Raw genomic sequence first — 18,210 nt, 5'->3', positions numbered from 1 at the left:
AGGGATTTGTCCCGGTACTCATGATGGCAGTTCCATCCCTGTTTTTGACTTAAGTGCAATCCTTGACGTTTCACTTTATTATCCACACAACGTGTGTCACCTTCTTGCTTCCTCCATATCCCAGAACAGGAGACAGTGTTAGCTTTTAACCCCACCTTACTTCCTCTCCGGCCACACTCCACAGTGTCGAGCATGCGCCGTGACTTAGTGCTGTGTGAGACCCTGCTGGTGGAGCGGGACGTGAGATGCTCCACCCTTGAGCTGGCATGTTTTCCTGGCATCAGCGAATTTCTCTGCCGCTATGTCTCTGGAGCGCTGCTAAATTCCCTGTAAAATATGACTTTGTTTGGGCTCCATTCGTTTTACGTTTGTCACGCTGCTCGGGGAAAGCAGTGCTAAGCTGCATCCGTTTGTCTCCAGTGATATAATGCCCCCCCCACATCCCACAGGACTGTGGGTTTAAAGCATTTTTAATCATCTGCCGAAACGCTCTGTAATTTCAGACCCCAGCCACAACCTCCATTTCCTTGAGGAACGTTTATCGTTTCAGAAAGATACGCATGCAGACACCAAAGTGCAGTGAAACGGCCACCAGTCTGGTGCGTTGTGCTGTGGGGAAGAAGCTGTGCTTGGTTTTCCAACTGATAGCATCATCCCAGACCTACAGTCTTCTCTATTCTCCCCTCCCCTCCTTGAAAAGGGCAGAGAAATAGAGCAGTCATTGAGGGGAGTCAGACACGCAGCTGCGATGCTGCAACATGGCTGGACCTCTTCTCTCTTTTTTTAACCAGTGATTTAAATGGTATCGGTTGAGCCGTGCAAGGTTCGAAGAGTTCCCATGGTCTGGTACAGCAGTGGTTATTAACATTTTAGCTTCAAGCTCCGAACTCCCTCACTCCTGCCAGAACTCCGATGCCCCCGTGCCCCAGTGCTGGAGAAACAGGCATGACTTAAACTAGAAAGGCCCTTTAATAGTTCTGTAGGAGAAAGAAACCCAGGAGAGAAGTGTTTTCCCCATTTCCTCACTTTCCTGAGGTGGTTTCGGCACGTTTTTCCTCCAGTCCTCCGAGTCATCGTGGTATACATTAGTGGTGACTGTCAGAGAAAGTTTTCAACTTGTCATGCAAGGCTTTGGAAAAGAATATGGAAAAAAATAAACAAACACAGGAAGCAGCCATGAAAAAAAAACCAACAAACCCCCCCCCCCTTCCCACTCCTTCCCAAAAGGCTTCTATTATCCTACTGTAACTACACGCCCTGGCAAGAAAGAAAAGGCTGTGTGTTGTTTGGGTTGGGGGCTGTGGAGGGGTTGCAGGGAGGGGAATATTTTCACAGCTAGCAGCTGCTGTTCTTCGTATTATTCTTTTTGCAAAAACACTGAGCACCTCGGGCTGAGACTACCATCGCTTCTGTTTCCAAGAGCGCTCCTCTGACACGAGACTCCGAACCAACTGTTGGTGGATGTTTGTTTAATCTGGTGGAGGTGGATGCTGGCCACTTACGGTAGAAAAAGAACATTTATTCTAATCACTGAACCCATTATGTGTAGTCTATTTGCATCTGAAATGAAATAAGGTTAATTTCAGTTGCAAACAATTCACAATCAAACATGGCAATTTTTAAAAATAGTGTTCATTTGTCTGACTTTGAATTTTAAAAAAGACCTTTATTTCTTTTCATTTAAAAGAATACCATCAGTTTTCCCGTGTGGACTTCAAAGATCTCGCTGGTGGGTCCAGACACTGGTTCCTTACTCTTATAACTGCGTACCTTTCCTAATGTATTTATTGAATAATTCACAGACGTTACAGCATAATATTACTTAAGATTGGTAACTCAAGTGGTGCTCTGCATTGTCCAAATACTTTTGGAGTGTACGCTGAAAGCATGGAGAAGCATTGACAGTTTAAGAGACCCTGAGCATGTGTGTCTTGGTGAGGCTCAGTGGCGATCAGTGATGGTCACATCTCTCAGGTGAACACTCTGGTGGTAGAAGCACATCTGAAGGGTTGTTCGTGTTGTTCACTGAGTTTCACTTCCACTGTGGCATTGGTGTGGAATAAGGAGAGACGGTGACAAACCCGGTAGATATCGGGGGTAGAGTCGGCCGAATCTGTGTGTTCCTGCAGACATGGATGTGTTGAAGATTCCCATCGAGTGTACACCTCTCCTTCTCCTGCGTATGTGATGCTTTTGTCCACTCTTTACGGATGCGACCCTGTTCTCATTTATTCTGTTCTGTTCTCGTTTATAAACCAACTAACTGATCAGGTTGCTCTGGGGTAGTCAATTTGCACCCTTCTGATGTGGGGGAGAAGCTGATAGTCTGCTGAGAATTGCTCCTATGCCAAACTGTGTGTGTCTGTCTGTGCATGTAGCTGTGTGTGTGTGTGTGTGTGTGTGTGTGTGTGTGTGTGAGAGAGAGAGAGAGAAAGAAAGTCATGGGGAACACTGTGCACCAGGTTTGTTGGCAGGGGTTCAGGCGTTTGTGGAGTTTTCCGGGGAAGCGTTGTCTTCTGTAATTGTTCCGGAAAAAGAAAACTGGAGACAATGGAGCTAATAAGCTGCCTGAGAAAGCTTAATTTAAGAGCCCCGGTGATAAAACCAGATTTCAATTTCACTCCCCTCCTTCTCCTCCTCCCTCCCTCCCTCCCTCCCTCCCTCTCTCTCTCTCTCTCTCTCTCTCTCTCTCATGTATACACTTCACACTCCCTTTCCGTTTCCCTTGTGTTCTGTCACTTTTCTCTCCTCAGCTAGATGTCTCGCTACAACTTATGCAACACTTACACTAACCAGCTTTCTACCTCCCTCCCTCTCTCTCTCCCTGTCTTTCTCTCTCTCTCTCTCCCTCTCTTTCTCTCTCCCCCCCTCTCTCTCTCCCTCTCCCCCCCTCTCTCTCTCACTCTCTCTCCCTCCCTCCCTCTCTCATTTTTGCATTTGTGTGTCTTTCTCCTATTCTCTATATTGTCCTCTCTCTCCTCCCTCCTTTCCTGAACTGCTGTGTAATGTATGCAGTGAGAAGGTCATCGAGGTGTAATTTGTAGATGAGACTGCACTGGGACACACATACACGGTGTTTCATGCTAATATGATGGCTAGCAGCCCAGATCTACACACACACACACACACACACACACACACACACACACAGACACACACACACAGACAGAGCATCAGTAACACAACACTTATGATCAGCCAACAGCTTCATTATCTGTAATGGTGTCATTATGTTCCAGCTATCACAGAAGATAACACTCCACATATCCACTGTTTATTAGAGCTTTCCTTTAAAATGCAAGGAGAGATAAATAAATAAATGACGGAGAACAGTCAGACTTCTGATCAGGACTGCATTCATGCTGCATGCCGCCGATTTGGGCAGTAGTGGATTTGCCAGTAGTTTATCAGCAAATAAACCCAATTGGGTCAAGAAAAATGGCAAAATTTGGTTTCAGTATTACAGCCTGAGGTCTAACTTTAGTCCACGCAGCCCTGTGATACACGCTCTGGTGTGGACCAAGTTTGTCTGCTGGCTTGCAGCTCAGCAGTAGTTGGAAAAAGCCATTAGTCCTCAGACGGCACCGTCTTTGCCGTGAAGGATTACTGCAAAGGCCGCACACTGGCTGTAACAGGCTGTAACCTGAAGACTAGTTGTGCTTAGAGCCTTCATAGATCAAAGTCCAACAACAACAGCATTAGTGCAAGACCCCAGCCAGCGAGACACGCAGAACGCAGCCGTTCTGGAGAGGACATGGAACTGTAACAGTTGTCTTTTACTGCTGGCATACCTCCCTTGTTTTGCTGTGTTTGTCTTTCTGTTTGTCTGTTAACGTCTCTTCTCAGAGTACTCTCTCCCGGACAGAACGGTCCTGTGGGCGTTTCGATTTAAAAGGGTAATTTGGCTCAGGGCTTCACTCTGTTCATGTTCGTAGTACAGACCGCTGTATTGCAAAAAGCATTAATGTGCAACAGGTACTTATGACGATAAAGCCGTGAATCAGTTAGACACTCTCAGACACAGTCTTGCCCTGGACATTAGGAGCAGTGCTGTTTTTCCTTTTTTTGCAAAGAAACAGTATATATGAGCATGGCAGTGTAGAAACAGATGGATGCAGTCAGTTTGTGAACCCAAACAGAGAGCACGGTGTTAAACCCATGCCTGAGTTGGTCGGGATGACCTTGGTCTTAGTATCTACGCCCCCATCCCCACCCAACATCCTCCCCATCCCCTGGAACAGGCTGGTGATACAGGAAAGTGACTAAGGTATAGGGATGGATTATGCATGAATATGTATATGTGTACATAGCAAAGGTAGCTATGTGAGAGTATATGATCACACACACACGTTTGGAATGGATTTTGACTCGACTGAGTGTGTGAGACTGGCAGTAAGGGGAGTGAAGGTGGTGTATGAATCTGGGTGCGATTGTGTGGTCGACCTTCTAGAGCACACTTCAAAGGTCATGACCATTCTGGCACTTTGAAGATGTTCTGAGGTCATTCACAAAGATTTCAAGAGTCATCGTTTACCAGGTGTTTTCTTTAGGGCAAGAAAAAGCTTGGTGGCCAGTACCATTTATTGCACCTTCATTTGTTGATTCCATGTGTGGTAGTTCTGTGTGAGGTGGTTGGTGACACCGTGTGTTGTGGAACCATGTGGTGGTTCTGTGTGTGGTGGTCGGTGGTACCGTGTGTGGTGGTTCTCTCTTTCCTCTCAAAAGCCCTCGAACGAGCAGTTTATAATCCTCACCCAGGACCAGCTGCATGATCCCAATCAGTCTGGCTACAAACCAGCACATTGTACAGATATGGCCCTCATGACAGTGATGGAGAAACTTCATGCTGCTAAAGCTGCCAAACAGTCATCTGTTTTGCTTATTCTAGACCTTTCAGCAGCCTTTGACACAGTGAACCACAACATTCTTCTCTCTGTTCTCTCCAGGCTTGGTGTGACTGGCTCTGCTTGGAGATGGCTTCAGTCCTATCTGGATGGACGAGTCTATCAAGTGTGACAGCATTGTTCCAACCCACTAGCCTTTCCCCACCCAGACTTATGTCACCCTCGCCTGAGTACTGCTAAGCAACACCCGTCTCTCATTCCAGCTCCCTTTATAACATCCCAGTTTCCCCCCCTCAAACTTGTGAAGTATTGTATTCCTCTATGCGTACCGAGTGTTCTTTATCCTTACAATTTCTCCTGGCTTTTGACCTCTGCTTCCTCCTCAGACTATGCGTTGTTCCTAGCCCCTTGGATTACTCGGGTTCATGCCTGCTGACTTGTAGTGTGAATAGTACCCTCGACTCTCCTTGTCCGAACTCCCCCAGCATTGACGAGTACACTAGGTTTCCACCTCGCACGCATTCCTGCCAGTACCAATAAACGTGTGCACTTGGATCCTCACTTACCTGTGTCTTGGAGTTCATTACATCAGGTGACATGGAGAGGATCCACATCCAAACCGTGTGACTCTCCACTGGTGTTCCACAAGGCTCAGTATTGGGCCCCCTTCTCTTCTCTTAGTATACTTGTTCTCTTGGTGATGTAATATCTTCTCATGGTTTCTCCTACCACTGCTATGCTGATGACACTCAATTATTTCTTTCTTTTCCACTCTCTGACACCCAGGCCTCGAGACATATCTCAGCATGCTTGACTGACATCTCGTGATGGATGACAGCTCACCACTTGAAGCTCAACCCCATTAAAACCAAGCTTCTGTTCATCCCAGGTACTACCAACCTTTACCATGACCTCACAGTTTCCTTCGAGAACTCCCTGGTATCATCATCCAAAGCTGCCCGTAGCCTGGGTAGAACTTTGGATGACCAGCTGTTGTTCTCAACTCATGTTTATAATCTAACCCAGTTTTGCAGATTTCTCCTTTGTAACATACGAAGGATTCGACCCGTTCTATCGCCGGAAGCTACCCAGGTGCTTGTGCAGTCTCTTGTGATCTCAAAGTTAAACTACTGCAACTCGCTACTTGCTGGTCTTCCTCTAAGAGCCATCAAACCTCTACAACTTGTCCAGAATGCAGCAGCACGACTGGCCTTCAATCTTCCAAAGTTCACACACTTCATTCCACTGCTGCGCTCCCTTCATTGGCTCCCAGTAGCTGCACGCATCAGATTTAAAACCTTGATGCTTGCCCACAAAGCCAAAAATGGACCAGCCCCTTCATACATACGGTCAATGGTCAAAGCCACATCCGTACCTCAAGTACTTCGAACTTCAAGTACGGCTCGGCTTGAAATACCATGCTTCAGGTCTCATGGACGACAAGCATCGTGACTATTTTCTGTCCTGGCTCCAAGATGGTGGAATGAACTCCCACTTGTTCCGGAAAGCAGAGTCTCTTGCAGTCTTCAAACTTAGACTGAAGACCCATCTATTTGCAGAATATTTAAAGGACTGACCCTGCTCCCATATTGACTGACTAAATTAATACTTATTGTAGGGTATTGTTTATGTTGTTTAACAAACTCTAGCACTTATTGTTTATAGCACTTATCATTGTTTAAGATAGACTTCTAGGTATCAGCATTGATTTCTGTATTCTACAGTGCTCTAGTTCATTGGTATCTTGGACTCTAACCTACTGCACTGGCTAGGATGTATTCTATGAGTAAATGACAAAGCACTTTTGTAAGTCGCTCTGGATAAGAGTGTCTGCTAAATGCCGTAAATGTGATACCGTGTGTGGTGGTTCCGTGTGTTTTGGTTGGTTATATGGTGTGTGGTGATACTGTGTGTGGTGGTTGGTGATACCACGTGTGGTGGTTGGTGATACGGTGCGTGGTGATACGGTGTGTGGTGGTTGGTGATACCACGTGTGGTGGTTGGAGATACAGTGCGTGGTGATACGGTGTGTGGTGGTTGGTGAAACCACGTGTGGTGGTTGGTGATACAGTGCGTGGTGATACGGTGTGTGGTGGTTGGTGAAACCACGTGTGGTGGTTGGTGATACGGTGCGTGGTGATACGGTGTGTGGTGGTTGGTGAAACCACGTGTGGTGGTTGGTGATACGGTGCGTGGTGATACGGTGTGTGGTGGTTGGTGAAACCACGTGTGGTGGTTGGTGATACTGTGTGTATTGGTTTGCTCTAAGCATGTTGCTACTGTGCTGGTAAATGGCGGCTAGTTCTGCTGGCGCAGGTCCATGTGACGGTCTAAAAGTGTCCCACTCCTCCCTGCCAGCGCTCCTTCTCTCCCGCTGAATGACTAATCCACTGGTCTCCCACCATGTCCACTCCGTCCTTACCGTGCAGGACATATTTAACAAACAACTAGAAGAAACACATTTATTAGTCCATACTTTTTTTTTTTTTATGGATGCGGTATACATGAAATCATGAGAAAGGGTATGACTGGTAACATTTCATAGGTACCAATCGAAACTTTTCATACAAATTGGATTGTGGAATTTGCAGTCATGAGAACGCACTGTATTAACATGTCCTTGGCGAAGGGGAAAGACTTGGGCATCGTGGACATGAGGGGAGTGAAGAGGAGTGTCCCAGAGCCACTGTTTCATAACATAGACTGTGTCACGACTGCAGACTCGCACATGGTCCCGTCCCTCTGACAGCTGGTGCCGTGCGTGTGCTAACTAAAGCTCTCATCAAAACGACGGGTTACAGGAATGACAGCAGGAAACGTCCCCAGGACGCAGTCCACCGTGAGATTGAGCCAGTCCCTCATTTCATACCACATGATTAAGATACCTAGTTATTTTCCCTTCAACATCTGACAAGCAAGTGGAGTTTGAGAGCAGAGAAGCTACGCTGATCCGAACTTTTATGTTAAAAACTTAAAATAAGAATGTAAAGGACATGTAACAGGGTTATGAGGGGTGGGGGGGTTGGATTTCTGTCGAATTTAAGACACTGCTGTGGGGTGTTGTCCTGTTTGCCCTGTGCTATGTCACTAGTAGTATGTGACTTAGAACTAAAACATAAAATAATTAACCTACTGGCTGTTTTTCTTTTTAAAAAAACACGAGAAGACAAGATGAGAGACTAACTGTTTAGAAAAACAGGGACTAATTAAGGTATTTATAAATCTTTCTCTCTCTCTCTCTCTCTCTTTCTTTCTCTCTCTGCAACATCTGAATATATTCATTAATTTAAGAGAAAAAGTGTGTTAACAATCCTATTATGTAGCCTAAAGAGGCCCCACATGCAGTTAACCACTAGCAGATGTCCCAATTACTGCCATTCATCATTTATCAGTGAGTACAATGAGACAAACGACACATATGGTCTCAGAGAGGGCTCCTGCGCACACACACACACACTCACACACACCTGCCCATATGCGCATGCATACACACACACACACACACACACACACACACACCTGCCCATATGCGCATGCATACACACACACACACATGCACAGATAAAATACAAAACTATAATATATTAAAACAACTGTACTGTTGGTCTAGCTAATTAAGTTGCCTTAAGAGATAATGACAGAAGAAAATGTTTGTTACTTATTTTATGTTGTGACAAAGGAGAAAACAAAAAACATTTTCTAATAACATCACCATAGCACTTCATTAATTCACATTATTCTTGTGTTTTTTTCCCAATTTCTTCGTCTTTTTACCCCCCCCCCCAACCTGTTTTTCCACTCATTTTCACTATGCTCTCTCTCCGCCCGTCTCCCTTGGCAACAGGTTAATGAGGGGCTGCCATGGCAGCCGTATCACCACCCTCCGCCTGTCACCATTATCGCCATGGCAATCGGCTGCCTCCACCCCCCCCCCCACCCCCTTCAGCTACAGCGGAGGGCTGATCGATTGAGCAGTTCTGCGGACCGACAGCCGTCCACTTTCTGAGCCTGGATCGGAAAAACGTTTCAGTGCTAATTCTGGAATATCCATGACTAATGATTTATCCCTTGCTCAGTCAAAACAAAACCATGATTATTTGCCAGCCTAACTAGCTTTGGACATCACCACACACACCTGTGGAGACAAGCTGCTCAGGGCGGAACGCATTTTGCCACCTGTTCAGAGTGTCACTGATCTTGACGGTTATTTGACAATTTCACCAGATCTGCTGTAAATACCAGGACTTCAGTATGGACATGGGGCTGTTTATGAAGTCAGGTATTCTGTGAAAGAGGTGGACAAACATAAAAGACAAATGACAAACACACACACACACACACACACAAGGCTAATGCAAGGCCCCCCTGTACTGCAAGGCACGCGCACACACACACGGTTATTGCTAGGCCCCCCATTCCCTGTGTATATGGATGGTAGACTATTGCTCTGATTAGGCATAAAGCTGCAGGTGAGAGACAGAGACAGGAGGGAAAAGAAAAAAATGTGTGGGGGGGGGCATGTTTGTATCACCAGTGAGTACAGCAGTAAATAAAGTGTGTGTTTGTATTTGCATGTGCGTGAGCACACAGAAGAGACTGTCACCGCGGCGCTGGTGTGTGTGTGTACGTGCGTTTATCAGTGCATGGCTATCTGCGTGAGTGCGTGTCACAGACACACTCAGTGTGTGTGTGTGAAACTTCCTCTCTCTCCATCGAAGCGACGGCAGGGACAGACGGGGCCGTTGTCCTGCTGCTGTTGTCCCTGCCGTCTCCGGCGGCGGCCTGCCAGGGGAGGAGAGCGAAGCAGCCCGCTGTCAGGCCTGCGGGAACAGCGAGAAACTCAACAGTGGAGTTGACGTGCCTCCTCGTTTTTAATAAGCGATCCTTTCATGGTGATTTTTGATTTTGTTTTTCTGATGTTCAGAGTGGTTTTTTTGACTGTATGACTTTTGACTGTATGTACACTATATTGCCAAAAATATACACTCGCTCACCCAAATAATTGAATTCAGGTGTTTCATCACTTCCATGGCCACAGGTGTATAAAACCAAGCACCCAGGCATGCAGACTGCTTCTACAAACATTTTTGAAAGAATGGGTCACTCTCAGGAGCTCAGTGAGTTCCAGTGTGGTACCGTGATAGGATACCACCTGTGCAAAAAGTCTAGTGAAATTTCATCGCTACTAAATATTCCACTGTCAGCAGTCAAGTGGTATTATAACAAAGCGGAAGCCATTGGGAATGACAGCAACTCAGCCAGGAAGTAGTAGGCCACATAAAATGACAGAGCGGGGTCAGCGGATGCTGAGGTGCAGAGTGCGCAGAGGTCGCCAACTTTCTGCAGAGTCAATCACTACAGACCTTCAAACTTCATGTAGCCTTCAGATCAGCTCAGGAACAGTGCGCAGAGCTTCATCCAAGCCTTGCATCACCAAGCGCAATGCAGAGCGTCGGATGCAGTGGTGTACAGCACACCGCCACTGGACTCTAGAGCAGAGGTGACGTGTTCTCTGGAGTGACGAATCACGCTTTTCCGTCTGGCAATCCGATGGACAAGTCTGGGTTTGCTGGTTGCCAGGAGAACGGTACTTGTCTGCCTGCATTGTCCTAAGTGTGAAGTTTGGTGGAGGGGGATTATGGTGTGGGGTTGTTTTTCAGGAGTTTGGCTCGGCCCCTTAGTTCCAGTGAAAGGAACTGTTAATGCTTCAGCATACCAAGATATTTTGGACAATTTCATGCTCCCAACATTGTGGGAACAGTTTGGGGAAGGCCACTTCCTGTTGCAACATGACTGCGCATCAATGCACAAAGCAAGGTCCATAAAGACATGAATGAGCGAGTTTGATGAGGAAGAACTTGACTGGCCTGCACAGAGTCCTGACCTGAACCCGACAGAACACCTTTGGGATGAATTAGTGCGGAGACTGCGAGCCAGGCCTTCTCATCTGACCTCACAAATGTGCTTCTGGAAGAATAGTCAAAATTCCCATAAACACACTCCTGAACCTTGTGGAAAGCCTTCCCAGAAGAGCTGAAGTTGTTATAGCTGCAAAGGGTGGGCCGACATATTAAACCCTATGGATTAAGATTGGCATGTCACTCAAGTTCATATGCGTCCAAAGGCAGACAAGCGAATACTTTTGGCAATATAGTGTATATATGCAAATGGTACCTTTATTTTACAATAGTAAAGTAAGAGCTGTAAGAAACAGGAATGGTGTAGTTAGAGTTACTGGAAAATGTCTGTTGGGTAAGAAACATGCACGTGCACACAAACTGAGTCTGCTCTTTAGTCAAATGGAGTTCAGAACGCTAGACACACAGTTGTCTTTGTGAGTGTATGTGTGTGTATGCTAGGGAATTGTGTAGAATTGTTCCTAAACGTTGTGTGTGTGTGCGTTACTGCATCCTCACTAATCTCTTTGTTCCTTTGTATCCTGCCTGTATCCACTTGTCACGTTCACGCTGGTTCTGTTTTTTTTTCTCTGACTACAGTCCTGTCTCTGGCGACCATAGCAAGCAACTGACTGCATGTGTGTGTGTCTGTGTGTACATCTCTGTGTGTGTATGTGCATGTGTGAATGTGTGTACATCTGTATACGTATTTGTGTGCGTGCGTGCGTGTGAGTGTGTGTGTGTGTGTGTGTGTGTGTGCGTGCGAGTGTGTGTGTGTGTGTGAGTGTGCGTGCGTGCGTGCGTGCGAGTGTGTGTGTGTGTGTGTGTGTGCGTGGGTGTGTGTGTGTGTGAGTGTGTGTGTGTGTGTGTGTGTGTGTGTGTGTGTGTGTGTGTGTGTTCAAGACCCCTGGGAGTACTGTATCCATACTAATGTCCCCAGTAGCCTCAGTACAGCCTGAGGCACAGACTGCAGCTTTTGTATGTAAATGCGTGAGCAGTTACTCATCACTCTCCTCATTCTCCTCCGTAGGACACTTTGTTTCATCCCAGTGAATCACTGCACTTCAGTAGTGCCTCTCTATTACCCAGAGGCCTTTGCATGATGCCTCTCCCGAGCCACCACCGTGCTGTGTGTGAGCCGGATGATGAGACCACAGCAAGGGCCGTGTTACTAGGCAGTCAGCGCACAGATAATAAGAGCTGAGGTTAGCGTGTCTGACCCATGGGGAAAAACGTCTCATTAAGGGCCCATAATAAGTAAAGAATCATGTATTCTCTGAACTGTGGTGCTGTGTGTGTGCGTGTGTGTGCGTGTGTGTGTGTGTGTGTGTGTGTGTGTGTGTGTGTGTGTGTGTGTGTGTGTGTGCTGCAGTTGTGTAGTGGGTGAGAGGAGTGAGATGACCTGACCATGGCTACCTTACCCGAACCCACATCTTAGGGTGTCTCTCCTTGGTCCTGTAAGGAATTAACACACGTTTATATATATTATCCTATCAGAATTAAGGCTGGTTTTTCACATGCAGTGTGGAGAGAGGAGACTTATCCACGCTTACTTCACTTAATGGTGTCACTTGGGACCTGAATTGAGTAAAAACATGTATATAGTCATTCATTATACTTTTGGATGAAAGTATAATGAAAAGAGAGAGATGGAGGGTGGGAGAAGGAGAGAGAGTGTGTATTTCTGTCCTATTCATGGCTATCTTTTGATCTAAAGCATATCTTATGGTCCATAATGAGTTAAACACCATCCCCTCTACTTGTCTACTTGCTGAAGGGTTGACCTCATTTGATCTAGGCTGCATATGTCACTGCAGTGCTACTGAACCACTGTAGAACTACAGAACATTATACACTCACCAGCCACTACAGTGTATGTGCATGTGTGTGGGGATAAATGTGTGTATTAAGGAGCTTTCTTGAGAATTTGTAGCCCATCTCATGAAGAATTTGTTTTAGCGTCCCTGTAACCCTTGAACAATGATCCTATAACCCTTAATCAGTGATCCTATAAGCATTGATCAGTGATCCTATAGCCCTTAATCAGTGATCCAATAACCCTCAATCAATGATATTATAACCCTTAATCAGTGATCCTATTACCCTTAATCAGTGATCCTATAACCATTAATCAGTGATCCTATAACCCTCAATTAATGATCCTATAACCCTCAATTAATGATCCTGTAGCCCTTAATCTGTGATCCTATAACAATAATTCAGTGATCCTATAACTCTCAGTCGATGATCCTATAACCATTAGTCAATGATCATGTAGCCCTTAATCGGTGATCCTATAACTCTTATTCAGTGATCCTATAACCCTCAGTCGATGATCCTCTAACCCTTAATCAGTGATCCTATAGCCCTTAATCAATTTCCAACCACAGGCTAAATCTGTGTGTGTTAGTAGCCACATAGACAACACCATGTATGTAAACTGCTGTGCACTAACATTCATAAGCATGCCACTACCATGTCACAATGTGGAAAATTACCCAACGCAGAAATAATATCCGGCTAATAGTGGTCTTGTGTTCAGAAAATGAACACGTGTGTAGTAATGTGACTGGAAAATGAATGGTGGATATAGCATGTACCCACTGTGTTTCATGTGAGGTATTTATGAATAGAGCTCTCTCTCTCTCTATCTCTCTCTCTCTCTCTCTCTCTCAGTAGAGGGTGGGGGTTGCTAATAAAGTGGTTGTACAGCACATTCCCCTGTTGTTTTGTTTTTCCTTAAAGTTCTGTCACCTACAGCATTGTAATGGTGGATCCCAAGAAAGGTTATGATGTACATGTTACTCTTTGCTTTCTGTTTAGGAGTAGATCTCTCTCAGGAGTCGTGTACTCATAAGTGTTTCATTGCCTCTGGTTGCTAACTGCTGTGTCCACATGTATTGCTTCAGACCCTTTCTCTCTGCATCTGTCTGGAATTAGCCCTTATGCATGCATCGTCTCCAGAAGAGTCCACTTTTCTGCCTGGTGGTGATGTGACTTCAGTAAATGTATTTGAGAGTAATATAAAGGGAGAAAAGGAATGAAAGCTCTGTTGGGGTGGTTAGTTCAAGAGTATTTGTGCTGTTGGGTGGTTTGGGCTGTGAGAGTCTCTATACCGCTTTCAAAGATCTGCAGCTCTAAGAACAATGGATCTCATTCACCAAGATGATCTTAAGTTTTTTTGTCTTTTTCTTTCCTTCTAAAATCTGTTCTTGAGAAAGGTCCAAAGAAAAGGTTCACATCAGATTCATGACGTGTTCTTAAATCGCAGAACTTTGTTTGTAAGATTAATCCCATTGCCCTAAATTGAAAATGCATGCCAGTTGTTCCTAATTAGCATAAGTACATACCCCGCCAATACCCATAAAAGGGCATGAGACTGCACACAGAAATCTACGGAAGCCCATTTTGGCCTTTTTTTTTTTCAATTTAATTTTTTTTAAACAAAGAAAGGTTTCTCAATTGTGACATTATTTCTCAGAATTTCAAATGTATTTCTCACAGTTGACCAGAGGGACTGCTAGGCTCAAGCCTCCCCCGGCCTTCCCACAGAATGTTTGTTTTTCCTTTAGACCGGCCCGGGTTGGTCCAGGGTTACAACCGTATTGGCTGTAATTAAGTGCAGCACTTGCTTAAAAAGTCTTTGAATTTGTTGGAAAACATCTTCTTTCAGTAATGTTGGGGAACCCTGGAGGGGATATGGAAAGAAAAAACAATCTTTGGGTGAAAAAAAAATTGCAAAAGGTTTTGCAAGGTCTCTCATAGTTGTCATTTATATAATAGGGACTTTAATTTTGGCAGTTCCTTCCGTCAAGTACTAGTGCTAGGCAACAGTAACGAATGCCTGCATAACGTACAAAATATGGAATGCCTGCATTACATGGTGCATGGCATACGGTTTATACAGGGGGCTGATTGTCTGTAGGGACCACCTCACATGTGCCGTGGTCGCTATGAGGGGCAGCTCACCTGGTGGTGGGGGTGAACCTGGTGCTCGGTGAGGTGTTTGAACCCTCAAAACAAGCATAAAAGGTATTTATAGGACATCAGAAACAGATGGGTCTCTGGGGTGATCTGCATCTCTTCTGGTATAACCCTTGAATCTTTTGATGGCCCTCCACATGCTACACGGTTTGTTGGTGGAGAGGTGACCCTGAACTTCGAAAGCATAAGTGCCTTTGGCCCTCGTTATACCTGCAATGAGGTGCCATACCCGAATGTGGAGTCAAGGGTTTTCATCAGAGAGCGGACCTCTGTAATGCAGCCAGGCTGTCTGGTTGGGGTGTATGGTGATTGTTCTGGTGGTGGTAACATTCACACACCTGCTCATGGTGCTGAGGACAGAGACCTCACAGTCCTCCAGGTCTCCAGTGCTTGTTGCTGCCTCTCTGAAAATCGGCCAGTTTATTCATTCCAAACAGTCCTGGATCTTGGAGGCAGCATCATTAGGGACTCACGGTGACTGGCTTAGTCATTGGTTTTCTGGACTTCAACAAAGGGCAGTAGGCAGAGTGATCATAGAGGCCGAGGTGGCGAGGGGCTCTGTATGTCCCCCACCTGTTTATATACACGCAGCAAATGTGTCCTTTCTGTGGATGGCAGTGGTAACCTGCTGGTCATACACCTTTATAATATCAGTCAAGTTGGCATAATAAAAGTCACCTCCAGTCATACAGAGTCCCTGTTGTTTGCTTGTTTTGAAGTAAGCAGATGTTGTCTTGAAAGTCCCCGAGTCCGTCGTCAGCTTTACATCCTTGGGGATGAGCAATGGAATAGCCATTAGCTTGGCTAGAAGGCTGGCTCACTCACCCCACAGCTGAAAATGTATCAAGGATTAAAAGACTGAATTGAGTTGTTTATTGGTGTTACTGTGTTATTTGTATTTGTTAATCTGTACGCTTTTGTTCTTTATGCTGTTAGAATAAAAGGTATATCCACAGGACGTGCACTCACATCAAACAGCCCTGCACGCTTTGTTAGTGGCCTCAGTGTGTTTAACTGTTCTGCTGTCTACAGCAGTTGACCTGAAAAAGGTTCAAGGTCATGGCAGGTTTGGGATTTGACGTGTGTCTGCGCTCACTTTCCCCAAACAGGCTGCAGATCAAATGTGATCTTAAAAGTCATACGCTGTATTCAGTTCCTATTTTGTATATGCGTAAAACAACTAAGGGGTTGGGTGCATAAAGCTAGTTGTTACTTAACAACGTGTCAGCAGGGTGGTACAGTTTTGGTGAGAAACTGGAGCTCTTGTCGTGAGTATCAGCACAGTGAGAATGCTTCTTAACCATCGGACTGAGAGGTCAGAACTAACCATTTTTATACCACAGCAGTGCTGTGTAAGGCTTATCTGAAAATAAATTTCTCCCAATTTTGTGTGCTGAGTCCATTAGTATATTAACCTAAATGAAAAGCTTTGTAAGATCTCACACACTCTCACAGAAGAACAACTTTTTTTCCTCCCCATGTTTCTTCCAGGGCTCCATAAGGAGCTGATTGAAGAGTGCTAACATGATATTATTACATTTAACTGAGGCTGTGACAGGACAGAGTCATCACAGTATTGGTTCGCGTTTTTACGTTCACTAACAGTATTAAAGTCATTGTTAGCCCAGTTAGCGATCTGTAAATTAGCTGCTTTGCTAACCTGAACTGTGCAAAATCTCCACCACACCCGCTTCTTCGTCTTCACTGTCAGAAGAACGCGTGGCCCTCGGCGTTATCTGTTTTCTGTCTCCGTGCTCGTTGAGGAGGGTTTCTGAGCTGAGGGTCCTGGGCCGGACAGATAATATAACATAACTTGTAAAGAGTCGCTAGTGCTAAACCTGGAAAAAGCCTTCAGGGTTGCCATGGAAAAGTTCAGGGCTTAAGCCCCAAAGCCCCTCCCCTAATAGCACCTTTAATTCTGACTCTTTTGCTTATTAGATGCAACTTTGTTGTTTATTGTTTCATTGATCGGTTGACGTGGTTCCCAAGTAACATAACTGATGTGGACTGAAATGTACTGTTTAGTTATTTTAAAAGACCGTAATGCTTTCTAAAATAATGAAATGTATTGTAAATGATAAAAATATTGTAATCTAAATCCTAAAATATACAATTGTCAAATTCTTTCCTAAGAAAAAATATGAAATTTGCCAGAAATTTGCCAGAATCTTTATGTGCTCTTTATGAGTGTTAAGAAGAAATTTTTTCTTAAGAATGAGGCCCAATGGCTTGGGAAGCCTGGAGTGTGTGTGTGTGTGTGTGTGTGTGTGTGTGTGTGTGTGTGTGTGTGTGTGTGTGTGTGTGTATTTATTTCTGAATGCATGTGTACATGTTTGTATTAGAGCAGGTTCATTTTGGGAGTGTTAATTTAACCCCTGACCTAAGGTGTCAAATCACAAAATAAATGCTTTAGTCGGAAAGTCTAAATAAAATAATTGAAAATATCACTTTTTTTGGTTTAGATTTAGTTCACACCTTATAACTTATAATTAAATGTTTCTTGAAATATATAAATGGGAAAAGTAAATTAATTGAATAATTTTCTTAAACATTATTACCCAAACATAACGTTGAATAATTACTTTCATAAACAGACAGTACTTCAGGGAGCCTGTTTGGGTCCCTACAGAGCCACTCTGTAGTCTGGGAGAAGCCGCAGTGTGTGTGAACACACACCGCTTAAGAAAATCAGGGATGAATCTTGACACACAACTGACCAGTCTCACTCTGTCTTTCACTCTGTGTGTGTGTGTGTGTGTGTGTGTGTGTCTCTCTCTCTCTCTCTGTCTTTTCTCTTGACTATACCAGCTGACACAGTCATCCATCACCACGGCAACAGTGACTGTCAGCGCCCTGGAGGTGGGAGGCAGATGGGAAGGGAGGAAAGGTCCAGGTCCTCCAGCAGTGGAGGAGAGGAAGAGAGGTGTGCAGAAGAGAGACAGGTGGATGTACATGTTAAAAAACTTTACAAAAAGAGTTTAATAGTCCAGACATGCGCATGCGACCTCTTTCGACCCCTCTATGGGACTACTTTTAGAACAGCAAATCCATCATAACAAACCACATTCCAGCTCCTGCATGTGTGAGTGTGTGTGGGGAGGTGAGTGTGTGGGTGTGTTGCATTCATTCACTGTTTGAAGTGCCTTTGTACCTCCAAATCTCTCTTGACACTAAAGCAGAAATAAGTGCCATTCCTCCAGCCCGTGTTTAGTTTGCTACCTGTCCGGCTTTGACACAAAATGAGACTAATTAGTGCGCAAGCGTTGCATCAGTCACGTCGTCACCAGATGAAATGACACATGACCAGTTTAGGAGGGGTAAGCACGCAGTAATTATGACCTACTCACAAACATGATCATTGTAGAAAACATCTCTGAGCCTCACACATCAGGTTGCATTCTCTCAAGAGAACCATTGCTGGGGGATTATGGGTAACCAAGCCCTGAAGTTTTGGTAATCAGGACCTGTATGTCTGAGCAAGCATA

The 18,210-nt window shown here is 45.0% G+C and overlaps 1 protein-coding gene and 1 long non-coding RNA gene across 17 annotated transcripts in view; both read left to right on the top strand.

The window, feature by feature from the left end:
- The window catches only part of qkia (QKI, KH domain containing, RNA binding a), a 124,975-nt gene that overhangs the window by 97,448 nt on the left and 9,317 nt on the right, over nucleotides 1-18,210 (top strand). For 9 of the 16 annotated variants that reach the window (XM_081721241.1, XM_081721243.1, XM_081721240.1 and 6 more), the window contains one exon: nucleotides 17,534-17,648. In XM_081721241.1, coding sequence (XP_081577367.1) covers nucleotides 17,534-17,648 — 115 coding nt within the window. Of the gene's footprint in view, nucleotides 1-5,630; nucleotides 8,664-8,688; nucleotides 11,635-17,533; nucleotides 17,668-18,210 lie in introns of those variants that run through there. The other 7 variants (XM_081721247.1, XM_081721248.1, XM_081721251.1 and 4 more) reach the window with 5 other exon arrangements.
- LOC118242326 (uncharacterized) lies at nucleotides 1,321-5,624 on the top strand. Its single transcript, XR_004776769.2, has 3 exons — nucleotides 1,321-1,503; nucleotides 1,688-1,729; nucleotides 4,947-5,624. It is a non-coding gene; the product is annotated as an uncharacterized LOC118242326 (long non-coding RNA).

Source organism: Electrophorus electricus, chromosome 10, assembly GCF_041902795.1.
Source record: "Electrophorus electricus isolate QZ-2024a chromosome 10, ASM4190279v1, whole genome shotgun sequence".
Classification (NCBI taxonomy): domain Eukaryota; kingdom Metazoa; phylum Chordata; class Actinopteri; order Gymnotiformes; family Gymnotidae; genus Electrophorus; species Electrophorus electricus.
The sequence above is the reverse complement of the archived record's forward strand: the minus strand, read 5'-3'. Positions and strand labels throughout refer to the sequence as shown.